This window comes from Aythya ferina, assembly GCF_964211825.1.
Source record: "Aythya ferina genome assembly, chromosome: 11".
NCBI lineage: Eukaryota > Metazoa > Chordata > Aves > Anseriformes > Anatidae > Aythya > Aythya ferina.
The window spans coordinates 14,169,903-14,183,535 of NC_140307.1; the positions used below are offsets into that span (position 1 = coordinate 14,169,903).

Here is a 13,633-nt window from a genome sequence, read left to right on the forward strand (position 1 = left end):
AGCGGCAAGTGACACGCTACGAGGGCACGGAGCCAGGGCAGCGACTCCGCGGGGTGCGCTCCCCGTCAGCAGCAGCCGCTGGGCCCGGGGCAGCGGCAGCGCGGAGGCCGCGGCAGCGGGGCGGGGGCGGGGGCCGGGCCGGGCCGCACTACAAGTCCCGTCAGGCGGCGCGGGCCCCGCCAGCTCCCGGCGAGGCCGTGGCGGGGCGAGGCGAGGGGAAGGGAGGCGAAAGGCGGTGAGGCGATGCCGGCGGCCGGCTCGGAGGCGGAGGAGGGCGGCGGGGAGGGCGCGGGGCCCGGCGCCGGCCCTGCGGGCGAGCAGCCGGGGCCGTGCTCGCCGAAGCTGTGCGGCTACCTGCAGAAGCTGTCGGGCAAGGGCCCCCTGCGCGGCTTCCGCAGCCGCTGGTTCGTCTTCGACCCCCGCCGCTGCTACCTCTACTACTTCAAGGGGCCGCAGGAGGCGCTGCCCCTCGGGCACCTCGACATCGCCTCCGCCTGCTTCAGCTACCACCAGCCCGAGGCCGGCGCTGCCGCTGGGGACGAGGGGGCCGCCTTCGAGGTGCACAGCCCCGGCGGCGCCGTCGCCGTGCTCAAGGTAGGCCCCGGGGCGCCGTGCGCGGCTCGCCCGGCCCGGCCCGGCCCCTCGGCTTCCCGCTGCTGGCTTCGGTTTGTTGTTGTGAGGGAGAGAAGTAAAACCCGGGGCTGATTAGAGATGTCTGGCTGCGCCTAGTGTTTGCTTCATCTTTGCCTTAGTGAGTAGTTTTTGAAGTGTCCCACTGAACGGGGAGATTATTGCCTCAGGTGAGCACGGGGCGGGCTCGCTCGAGCGGGTTCTGTGGAAACGTCTCGGTGGAGAAGTGATTGCCAAGGAAATCTGGTGGGCTGTGGGTTTGGAGGCTTTCACTGGCGTTTTTCACTTTTGGGATGTTTATTTTGAAAACATAGATGGCAAAATCTTAATCTAGTCTGTTTTGGGAGGAAGGAAGAGGAGGGAGAATTGTTTCCCGATAGCCGCAGAGGCTGCGGATCCTGCTGTCTGCAAGGACGCAGACCTTCAAAGGATGAGACTAAACATCAGGCTTGTTTTTACACGTCTTTCCTTTGTCGTCATGGCTGGGTGGGAGGGGGGACAAAGAAGCCATTTCCACTTGATAAAGTAGGAATAAAGTAATCTAAGGTTGTATTATTTTTGATTGCTATTAATGCATATATTTTGCTAAAGGAATGCTCTCTGTGTGAGCTTTCACACGAACTGCTTTCTTTTGCAGCAAGTTCCTTAATATTAGATTATAAAGAATCCATGAAGCTAGTTAAGTAAAACAGCAGAGCTTTGTATTGAATATTGGAAGAGATCTTTCTTATGTGGTTACTTAGCAGTGGGGATATGAACAGTGGTAAAAAATGCTGATACTGTAGAATGTGTTTGTATACATTTTTCAATACTCTGTAAATGTTTGTCAAAATAAGGAATTATTAACATACTTTGCTAAAGAGTAAACAAGTTATCTAACTGGAAAACTATTGTGATAATAATTTAACTACGTTTGTTTAAGGAGAAACAATGTAATCAGCAATTTTGCATGTAATCACTTGTAAATATGACTTTTTTGTCTCTATAGCCATATATGTTGTTACTTTCCATGAATCTGCCTTTATACCCTGAGTATTTATCTTACAGAAGCTAAAGCTGCAAACTGGGTGTAAGGGTTTGTTTTATTTTATGTTACTATTGAGTGTTTTTTTATATATGGAAATCTTCAGGAAAGTAAGTAGTGCACGTTTTATTTTGGGGATGCTTCTGAACAGGTAGGCCTTTGTTGGGAAATAAGTAGCTTATGATTTTGATTATAGTGGGAAATAACATGCTACCTGTGTAATGAATAGTCTGTCAAACAGTAGTGGTGCAGCAGCAGCCACAGGTGCCTCTTGCACTCACGGAGATGGAATTGCTCAACGTTGATGCACGAATGTAAGCAACGGGGGGGGGGGGGGGGGGACGGGACGTTCCTTTTTTGTGTTTCTGTTGGTATCTTTTCATTGGTGATGTTACTATGCCCTTACTGCTCTCAGTCATTTCTTCCTGTACTCTCTAGGAAAGAACCTATGATAGTTGGATATCTCTTCTTGTTTCCATACAGAGATTGAGAAAAGTCAAGGTCATTTCTGTAGCTAGCAGAAAAAATAATTTATCTTCTACCTTTCGTTGTTTTGAGGCTTGCCTTAAAGCAGCAAAGTGATTGTCCATAAAATGCTATTACATTATAAGCATTTATATAATAAGGAATTAATGAAGATCTCGAGGGATATTGCAGGATCAGCTGGCCTCTTGCAGCTGTGTGATTCACCAGGGGTTAAGGCTTTTGGAGATGGAATTAATTTTCTTCTAGCATGATGGTTCTTTAAAGCCTATAAAAATATCTTGCAGCTAAATTAGGTAGAGACAAGAATGAATTCAAGATGTTAAGTTAAAAAAGAAAACCAAAGGACTGGCTGATCCAGCCTCTGTTGAAAACAAATGTGGTTTAATCTTTGAAGAAAACATTACACACAGAGCACGAGGATGAAAGTCAAATCAAATGTTGCCTTCACCCTCTAACTCACATGCCTTATTTTCCTCAATCTGCTTCTTGTTCAAAATTTCCAGTTCTCATCATCTGGTCTTTCTCATTCAGTGTTATAGGCTGAGAAGAGCAGTAAGAAATAAGCAACTGGAATTCCAGATTGCAATGATGGCGCTGTTCAGGAATGCATTATTTCTTCAGAATGCCTCAGTATTTTTGTTAATGTAATGATTTCATCATCTGGATTGCTCAGTCTTTGTATTTTGTGGGAACTGAGGATGGTATGATAAAATTGGGGTTTGTTTCTCAGTTTGATAGCAGTCTGAGGAAAAAATACATACTGTAGCCTTCATAGCTAATAAAGCAAATCATTCATTATTTAGAAATGTAGACAATCAGCATGACAATTAAGTGATTGTAGTTTGTCCTGTGTATTTTAAGCAGTTAAATTATGTTAGAAGAAGCAAAATATATGTAAAAGGCTTTTTCCAACCCCTTTTTAAAAATACATAACAAGTACCATAATTTTAGGTGAAGAGTCAGAGAAAAGTATGCACTTTGGGAATTGTAGATGGAGAATTGTTTGAGAATATTGTGGAAAGGGCCTGATCCTGCAAATACTTGTTGTGGCATAGAATGCTGGTAATACAGTCAAGTGAACATTTGCTCATATTGGCACAGTGAGGCCTGTCATTAAGGGAGAGAAGAATTAGCATTATGAATATAAAAACAAACAGGTTGTTTCTCATTTATTTTTAAAGCAGCGTATTTTGGCTAATGGCTCTGTTCCCTTGCTTTTGAAACAAAGCAATGCTGGCTGGTGATGATAGCCTGTGTGTCTGGTCACTTGTGGGTGGATAACTTCTTTGTGGACAGTGGTGAATTGGGGTGGGGTGGAGAGAATTGCACAGACTTCTTTAAAACAAAAAACAAACACACATTTTTCTGGGTTATTGGCCAAGTAGTACGTGTTCCAGGCACTGCGGAGTTCGGAGCCCAGATCCTTGAAAGTGTTGGACACCAAACTCAGTGAAATCAGGACTATTTAGGAGCTTTTACTCCAATTTGTCAATAATCTTTAAGGCTGTGGCAGTGATTAATGGGGTCTTTGTGAACCTCTCATGGTGCTGAGTTCAGGTAGTGTTGGTTTAGGACCCAGCATGGTTAGGTCTTAACTCAGTTTAGAAGACAGCTCTGTTAAGAAGGTGATTTGTTTCCTGAGTTGGTCAGACTTTTTTTTTTTTTTTTTTTTAAGACTGTGCTGATTAGTGGTTACAGTACTTGAACTGAGTATTGGGCAGCCCTCCAAAAATAGACATCTGGTTTGCAATTTGCTGTTTGAGCACAGCAGGGTTAGAAAGTCTTAGGAAATACAGGCTTTCTGGTTGTGGTCCCCTTTTCAAAAATGTTTGTATTATTGTCATATGTGTTCCACCGTGGTCCAGGTAGAGGATATCACTGTGCAGTTGTTTTTTGCAAAGATTTTTTCTGTTCATGTCACATATGCATCAGAAGCAGCCAGATCTTGCAGCATCGTTAGAACACGAGGAGGGTTTTAAGTAAATGATGTTGATTTTCCGTCCTTTATGTTGAAAAGCACTGGGGACTGCACGTCTCTTTACTTACCTTGTCTTCTGTTGCTGCTGTTGCCCGCAGGTTTGCAATAGTAGTTCCTTTTCTGGCAGTAGTTCAGATGACATTATTGCAAGTGTGTCTTTTTACACCTCTAACACATGAATGCTCTTCTTTGTATTGTTGCAGAGTTTGTTCTGTTGTGAAAATGTCATTTTGTCAGAACTAATGGATGTAGTCATGCTGATACAGGTTTGTTCTTATGGGCAAGTGTCATATGGAAAGGAAAATTATTCTACTGTGAAATCAGTAATTGTTTAATAAGTGATTAAGAAGGCAAGTAGACCATCTGCATTCTTTCTGCTATTCTATTGATGGTGGTTTTTCTTCTAGCAAAAATACTTCTGTTAAGTTGTCAGTGACTAGCTGAGGTTCTCGCTTACTGAAGAGCCACAAAATAGATGAGTACAAGTAAGGATTCTTTGCCAGTTCTGATCAGTGCTGTTCCTAGTTAAATGTTCTGTCTCTAATGGTGACCAGTAGCCAAACATTAGATGAAATCATGAGAAAGGGGGCAAGTGTGGGAGTTTCCCCTTCTATGACAGTTAAAGTCTCACACACCAAGTTTGCAGATTTTCCTTTTGTTTGTTCAGGAGGAGGGGAAATGATAAACTTACGTTCTGTGTGTGGTTTTAGAAAAAGCCATTTTCCAAGAATCAACTTGAATGAAGAGAAGTCATCATAACACAAGGTCGCAGGATGTTCTTTTACATGTAAAGAAAATAATGTAGATACTTATATAAACTAAGCCAAAAGTGTTCAAAGGGAACGGGAATCCTTTATAGAAAGAGAAGGAAGACCAATTATGTTAGGAAGGAATGCAAAATAACACACACAGTGCAGTGGCATGGTAATCAGGACTTCTTGGGAAATTATTTAAAAAAGGAAGAGAGAAACACCTACTGCTTTGCCAAGCTGTTTGACACTGAAGGACCGTAACTGCTAACTGCCCCCCTGTGCCTCTGTGCCATCCCATGGAAACTGAGGGCATCTATCTGCTGCTCAACAGAGAACAGGTGCAGATGGGAATTTAAAAGCAATGGCAAGCAGCAGCTCTGATAAAATCAATTCATTGTTTCCTAAAGAGCTTTGGGAAGAGGATAATGGTACAAAATATTACAAGAGCTCATTAAGTTGCACTAGTCATGGGCAGATGTTAATTGTAGGTATACCTTAGGTTGAGTCAGTGTGAATTACCTCATTAGCTGTGTTGTGGTAGCAGAGAACCGCTTAAACGCAACATCCTCTGTTAGTGGAAGTTTTTTTAATAACGAGTGGTTTTCTGTGTGAGCACAGTAAAACCTTGCTTGACAAGGCCTGTGTGCAAATCTCAAGGTAATGTAGATTCTCAGATGTATTAGAAATGGACACTTGTTGCTGAGCAGAACTCCAAAGAACCCTTTGGAACAGCAGGGGAGGCGCTTGCTGCTGTGGTTGTTCCAAGAGTGCCAGCGGCAGCTGTGTGGATTGGTGTTTCACAGGGCCCAAGTTCTTTGATGCTTTCTGAGAAACCTCATCGACATATTTAAACTAGTTTCTTCACAGGTTTTTTTTGAAGGAAATATTCCCCTTGCCCCAGTTTCCTATGAGCAAGCAAGAGTAAGTATATGAAACTTGCTTCTGCTACAGAATGTAAATATGTTGCTCACAGGTCTGCCCTAGCAAATGAGGAAGGTGAGCCTACAGCATCCTCTTGTATCTACTTGGTGTATTGCTCTACTCAATTTGTTTTGTGTGTGCTTACTTGATCAGATTCACGTATGCATATAATGTGCTGAGAGGAACTGGAGCATCAGCTCCAGGAATTACTGTCCGTTTTCACACTAGCTTGCTTAAACAGTGCTTTGGAGCCATTTGCCATAGGGTGTTCTGGATGTTAAAGCTCATATGGATACAGAAAGGCCAAATTGTAAAATAAAAATTTCTCTGATTGCTAAACACTAATATCACACACTCCTGATCCAGAGAGAGCACCCTGGGGGGGAGTCAGTTGTTGTTTGCTATGTTGCTTTAGATGTCTTGTAATGAACCAGTCTGAGCTGAGGTACGATGGTAAATGGATCTTTCATTTGACTAGACCAGACATTGTCTTCTATCAGTAATGAAGATAAACCCGTGCCATTAATGTGCTTTATGCAGTATTTAGTCGTCTCTAAAGAGTAAAACAGTAATTTGCTCAAGTAGTGAGGGTTTTTCATTGGTAATGCCACCAAGCACTTTGGGAGAAGGCAGAGGGACTGGCTAGTGGCAGGACACTCTGCGTGCTTACTAAGGACTGAGGCGGGTGTCTTTTCACAAGAATTAATTTCTTATTCCTTAACATACCACATTACTAGCATCAATTGTTTGCTCTAGGTTGGCTGCTGAGGATATGTGTTTTAATTAAAATGACTCTCTTCAGGGAGCTCCTGCAGTGTGTTACTTTTATTTGTCTCTTGTTGGCATTTGTAGACCATCATTTGCCACATTTCGAAAGGAGTCGTCTAGCTGTGATTCTGACTGAGGTTTACAGATGTTTGGCTTCTTGGACTCGTAGTAGCTATTCATACTAACGACTGTAGGCCTGTGGGTTATATATATATACACACATAATAACACTCGATACAAGATAGCTTATGGGATGATCATGGAATTAGATGGCAGTACGGTACATTATTGTTGGTTTCTGCTGATAACAAAGCAAATAAGTAATGAAAATAGGAATTTTTCTGTGTGTATGGGACTTTCTGTAATAAAGATGTATAGCTGTGTATCTAAACACTTTGTGTGAAATATAGGATGCTGCTGTGTTTTCTAGTGTTGTAGTTCAAAACTGGAGAAAACAAATACTTGCATTTTAAGGGAAATGGATTCGGTATGGAAGTCAGAGATATGAATGCTTGCACAACGTGTGTTGTCTACATTAGTGGTTATTTCTTTTAAATCATAACTGGTTTGGGGTAATTAGCAGATCAGCAAAGGGATCTGGGTTGTTCCTTTTGGTTGCACTTGGGTATTCAAATGCCTGAGAGACGCACTGATCTCAGTAGCACTCTGCTTCCTTGTGTTACAGGCAGCAACTCGTCAGGATATGACCTACTGGCTTCAGGAGCTTCAACAGAAAAGGTGGGAGTATTGTAACAACCTTGATGCAGCAAAAAGGGACAGTCGAACTTCTCCTACGCCAAGTGACTTTTCCAAAGGTCTGGTTGCCAAAGACAATCCTGGTAGGTTGAAAATTTGAGTAAAAGCTGTATGTTTATATTCAGTTTAAGTTAATGAGCACAAGGCATAAAACAAAAGAAGAACAGTGACCATAGTCTTTGGAATTTTTGTTTCATCTTTTTAAGTAACTATTTAAACTTTGCATATTTTGATGATACTGAAGTAACATGACATAAATGTAATTGTGTGTGATATCATCTCTCTTTTGAAACCCATTGATTTCTTTAAAAACAGATTTTAAAAAATCAAGTAAAACAGTATTTCTATGACTAGGTTTCATGAAGAGGCCAAGTACAGTTGAGGCTTGTTGTCTTTTTGTAGTTTTAGATTCTTAACAGATAGTGTGTTCAGCATTCTGAATGTGAAGTGCAGGTTTTAATGGGAGCAGGTATATCTTGTCTTCTGAATAACTGGACTTTGTTCTTGGAAATAACTATACTTTGTTTTTGGTGTGGTGGGTGTATACTTTGTGTTGGTTGTGATAAATACTCCTTGCTTTTTGCAGTTGGAAGACAGTTTGCACAGAGCCTAAACACATGAAATTCAGTCTCCATAATAGCTTCAGCCAATCAAAACGTAATTTTAGACTTGCGTCAGAGATATAAAAATGTAGCAATGTATTGTACAAAAGTATTCTGCTTTTTGACTACACTGCTTTGACACTTCTGAAATGTTTCATTTCTAGATGGTTACAAAAATGAGTTGCTTGCTTAATTCTGTGACTGATAAATAAGCAAGTATTAAGAAATCCTATTCTATGCCAAGTTAAACATGTTAGTAAAGCTCTTTGGATTTAAGCAGTGTCTTGAGGTCAGGCATACTTCATCAACAAACTTTATATTTGGTTGTTTTCAGTCTGCTCCTCCTGTGAACCCAGAAATGTTAAGCTGTCATCTTCCCCTCCCCCTGTTCAGATCCCATGCTGCCGCTTTGTCCTCTAACCCAGTTTACTGCTTTCATTTGAGAGCAGCCTGCTTGTGGCTGCTTGCTCAGCCACAGCTGGCTTTGGAGTCTGTTTCAGCAGGAGCTCAGCTTTGTGTCAGCTACGCCAGTTGAATAGCCAGCTACTCTAAACAGATGCTCAGTTATCTCCCTTGGTCTAGCACTGGTGCTAGTCTCACCCTTCCTTATGGTAGTGCAGGGAGTGAAGCTGGCAGGAAACATCTTTGTCTCCGCGTTAGTTTTTGGCTGGTGTGGCTTCCTGAAGTGGTTTACTGCAGGGGCAGATGAGTGCTGGGATTGCTGCAGGAGAATTGGTGGGAATATGAAGTGGGGTGGTTTGAGACGGCCTTTTTGTTGGGAGACAATCTGGTTAGCAGCTTGTCAAAGCATACGCTGCAAAAATAGATGTGTTGCTATGTAAAGATCTAACAGTTTGCAGGTGTTGGAAAGGGTAACAAGGTTTTCTTCTCTGAAATCTTTCTTGTTCTACTGTGAGCCTCTCACTCTCTTGCTATGTAGTCTCCCTTTTTGCATTGTTGTGTGGTATTTGTTTGACCTTGTGCTGAGTTGGTTCAAGTCAAAGCTTAGCCAAAAGGGAAGGTTGTTTTTTGTTCTGTTTTCAGCTGGATTACTGAGTGGAATATATTTACTGTGCAATCAGGTGACTGGAGGAGCTGCTGGAAGTGGAAGGGAGGGGACAAGGGGTTTAGCAGCTGAGGATGGAAGTCAGCGTGCAAGAGACAGGAGTGCCCTCTTCTGGGAGCAGGCTGTTGGATAGGATAAACCATATTGTGTGATTTAACGCCAAATCTGTGTTCTTTCTGGCTTGTGCTTGTACCTAAGAACTGAAGTACACCGTGAAACTCATCTGTCTCTGCAGTCTGAGTACTGTTCCCTCATTCCTGCTTTGCTTCAGATGTAGCAATAGCAAGTGAAAAAGTGCCATCACTTTAGATCACTCTGCTGGTTTTTTATAAGTTGTTGGGTTTTTCTGGATCAGCAAGATGAACAAATTTGTTATAGGACTGTGGTGATTTATTTTTTTTTTTAATTCATTAAATCCAATGCAAATAATGACAAAAGGGAATGCATGGGCTGAGTAGACCCATCCCTTTTATGGACAGCTGGCAGGTAAACTCCATTATGTGTAATTTGAAACTGCATCTGTAGTATCTCATTTGTGATACTGCTTATTGCAATACTGATTTTATCATAACTGAACTGTTTAAGCAGAGATTACTTCAGGGGAGAGTGGGAAGAGCCTGAATTACTATTTTTACTTTTCAAAGAAGTACTGCAAAAGTTTCCTGTAGGACTCTTTAAGGCGCTGGTTCCATGCTAGTGACTAACCTCTGTCTTCTAAAAAGCCCTTACTGTGTGTTCAAAGATGTACTTTATACTGGAGCACAGAAATTGGTTTCTTTTGCTAGGGCTTTAATACAGGTGCTATCACTAATGTTTTAAGTGGGGAAGTAGCCTGCTTTGGTCCAGAACCAAAACTGCTTGCTGTAGTCTTGTCTATTTTGTGCCTCCCCCTTTTCACTCGTGTGTGTGTGTGTGTGTATACACATATATGTATATATATATTTTTTATTATTATTATTTATTTTTATTTTTTTGAGCTGTTTTCGAGTTCAGAAGTCTGGAGTAACTAGAATGTATGTAGGGTTTGGGGAAAGCTTCATGGATCAATTTTAGAATTTTTTTATAACAATCAAAGGAAGTGGTAAAGATGTGGGAAAATGGTTTAAAACATTTTTCAGGAGGGTTGTGGGAAAGCTTATGTAACAAAAGATTCTGTAGCTTTTGTAATGGAGCTGCTTTAGCACCATGTAAGTCAAATAAATGATTTACTCTTTTTAGGATTTGATTTTTTTTAATTGGTTGACTGTTAAAGTCTTCATCATTTCAGCTCTAAAGTAGGCCATTCTTAATTTCTCAACTCTTAATTTGCAGTAATGAAAAATGGTATGTCATGTTTCTAAGATTGCAATGTTTTAAAACATTCACACCTCCAGTGTATTCAGAAAAAAGTCACAAAGAACTGGATGCAGATGTAAAAATCAGATCTTGACATTACTTTGTCTGCTGTCGTGAATATTTCTCTTAGATTACAGGCCACTGTTAATTACTAGTCAGTCATCACTGGTCTGTTGTGTAGAAAGGATTTAGTTGCTTTGTAGGAGGTATACCATTTAGCAGAGCTACACCCCAGGTGCACATGGGGAAGTTTGATGTTAATTTTTATTTTTCTGAACTGCTTTTGAACCCTGGAATCTCAAAACAGGATATATTATCTAGCCTGTTACAGGGCTCTTCTGCAAAGAAAGACTCCAATTTATTAATTTCTCCTTTAAAACCTGAAAGAGAGTTTTGAAGTGCAGATATTACAGTATTAATCTTACCTCCCAAACACAGATAACTGAGTTTTCATTTGTCTTTCAGCTATAGTTATTCTTAAAAAAAAAAAAAAAAAAAAAAAAAAAAGTTTTGAGAGGTTCAACAATAAGCAAGATTATTAAAATATGACCTTACCACTGCTCAGCACAGGAGGTATGGGCATGAGTAATATCAGCTAATTATTTAATAAGTAAGTTGTCCCATAAGGAGTTCCTGTGCATTATGCAATGCACAAATGGGGCTTTTGGGTGGGTATTTTCTCCTTGGCCTTCTCTGTATGTCCTTGTTGGCAAGAAAGTTCCTTTGTCTAAGCCATAACAGATGCAGTAAGATCCATCTTTCAAAAACTAACTCCTTTTTTCATTTTTTTCCTTGCTGCGTAAATGTTTTTGGCAGTATGGAAGAGCAGGTGTGCTTTCTCAAGCTGCCTTACCCACTTAAGCTGTTGAACAACGGCTTTATATTCTGGGTCACCTTGACTGATGGATTCTTTCCGCTGTGGAAGGCTCACTTTTCTCTACTCCTATTTCAGCAGACTTTCAGTGGTACAGTTCAAGAACTCAGTTGATATTTTTCAATTTTTTTTTTATTTTTTTTTTTTACCAGCTCATGTTACAGAGCAGAACCACTGTGTGTGTTAAACTAGCTGTAGATCACAGAACATCCTGAGTTGGAAGGGACCCACAAGGACCATTGAGTCCTGCTCCTGAATGCTTAATGTCAGAATGCTTATATTTTATTTGAGGATGACTGAAGATTAGTCAAGTTCTTTCAGTTAGTTATGTTATGTGGCTTTTAGAAGAGGAAATCACAAGACAGCAAATAAGCTAGCTACCTGTTTGGGCTCTATTGCATTCATTTTGTCGTATACAATTTATTATGCTAGTGATTGATTAAGTTGTTTTTGTACGCGTCAGCAAAGAAACATTGCAGAAATGCAATGTGGTTTTGGATTTCAGTTCTTTATTCCCCTCTGGTGATACTATGCTTATATTATGGGATTGCTGTTTTTCTTTCTTTCAAGTTAATAGACAGAATCAGTGCTCAGATAAGAACATTTTCTTAATCAACATTGAAACACCTTCACTATCTGTATTCATTAAATAAGGAGATTGGAGGAGTTATTACAGAAAGGCAATTATTTTCTTCTTTTTTGTTGCATGTTTTGCTTTCATAGTGAGTTGTAATGACACATTCTTTCTTCCAGAGCATGTACCTGTGTAGGATACTTGTGTTAGGATAACAGTGAGCCTGAAGCACCAAAAAAGCAAAACAACAACAACAAAAAACAAATAACCAACAAAAAAAAAAAAAAGACACAAAACAAAAATGCACAGGAGGCTGAAAAGGATGAAGGGGAAGATGCTACAGAGTTTCATGCTAGGGCCAATGTATGTTTGTTTTGTGCCAAAATGTATTCTGTTATAGCAGCTGAGAAATAATATAACCATTGCATACCTGAAGCGTGCTCAGAGGGAACTGAATCTTAAGCTCATCTCATTTTATGCATATGCTTGCTTTTGAGATGATGCTCTGTGAAACATGGCAGGTTAAATGCAAGTAGATTTTATACTGAATTGCCCAAAATATTAATTTTTTTGTTACTAATAATATACTACTCCTTTCCATGGCACATGAACTGCAGAACTTTCATCTTTTTCATCATTTTCATTTCATCATCATTTTGCATCATTTTCATCTTTTTCAACTTTTCATCTTTTCGAACTGCAGAATTTTCATCTGAGTGGTGTAGCTTTAGTACGGCTGGGGTATATGTTAGCAGCCCACTTATATATTTTAGGTATGTGCCTTATTGCTGGTTGCACTAAACATATTGCTGGGGTCAGGAGCAGGGGGTATGGATTGCGTAGTATAACACTGCTGTGGTGATGCTGTTCCTGACTTAGGAGTTCTGATAGACCTGAGCTTGTTTTACAAGGGGCTTTATGGGTTAATATAATGAATCCACCTTAATTTGTATGGCTTCACAGCTGCTTAAACTAGATGAGTCAATATTGACTAGTTGAGGTTATGAGTTGGTCATGAAATAACACTGCGAGAGCATTAACACAAGTCCTGTTATCAGAAGTGTGTGGCTGCATTGAGAGCTTGCTGAGAAGGTGCCTTTTTAAAAGTTGAACAGAGTATTTTATAAAGTTAAGATACAATTTAAGATAAAATCCTGACTACATTACTAACAGACTTAGTAATACATTGCTTTATATAACAGCTGCTCTTTTACTCACTGAAAGTTTGTTTTTTTTTTTTTTGTTTTTTTTTTTTGGAATAGATTTGAGTATCCTAAGCCAAAATGCTTCAGCAGAGAGAGCTAGAACTATTCTAGCTTTGGAGACTTCTCCTACAGAGCTGGTGGGGGAACAAGCAGCTTCCCAGCCTGCGCCAGTCCAACCAAGTGCCATCAATTTCTCACTTAAACAATGGAGCACTGAAATCAAGTAAGTTGGTGACATGGGGGAATGATAACTGCTGGCAGAGACAGTTTCCTACTCGAATCCTACAGATTTGAAATACATGTAGTTTGAATTCCTGAGCAAAAATGTGGTAGACCCGTTCTGAACAACAGCAAACCCACAGCCTGTCCCCTCACTCTTACTGAGTTTACTCTTAAGTATTTTTTGTTTTAAGGAAAGCAGCAATATTCTTTTTCAGCTCTCTTGTTTATGGTTTCCTTCTGATTTTTTTTTCTATTTTACTTTGCCAGCATAGATGAATCTTCCGCTTCTATTTGAAGGATATTGCAGTACTATTACAGAGCAGTTCACAGAGCAGAGCTGTGGCTTGGGTAACTAGACCACATCCCTCTTCAGCTGTCAATAAAATGTTGTTTGGTTTCAACAGCAGTGCCATGCTGAGTTAAACATCCCTTTTAAAGCC

General features: G+C 40.5%; 1 protein-coding gene across 8 annotated transcripts in view; it reads left to right on the forward strand.

Annotated features, from left to right (window-relative positions):
* The first annotated feature begins 228 nt into the window (after window positions 1–228).
* Window positions 229–13,633, forward strand: part of TBC1D2B (TBC1 domain family member 2B) — a 45,963-nt gene continuing 32,558 nt past the window's right edge. For 7 of the 8 annotated variants that reach the window (XR_014696714.1, XR_014696715.1, XR_014696716.1 and 4 more), the window contains exons 1-3: window positions 229–594; window positions 7,245–7,398; window positions 13,029–13,194. Coding sequence is in view for 5 of the 8 variants with exons in the window: in XM_084531869.1 (XP_084387995.1) it covers window positions 244–594; window positions 7,245–7,398; window positions 13,029–13,194 (671 nt within the window). In the remaining 3 variants the exon portion in view is untranslated. Of the gene's footprint in view, window positions 595–660; window positions 801–7,244; window positions 7,399–13,028; window positions 13,195–13,633 lie in introns of those variants that run through there. The other variant, XM_084531871.1, reaches the window with a different exon arrangement.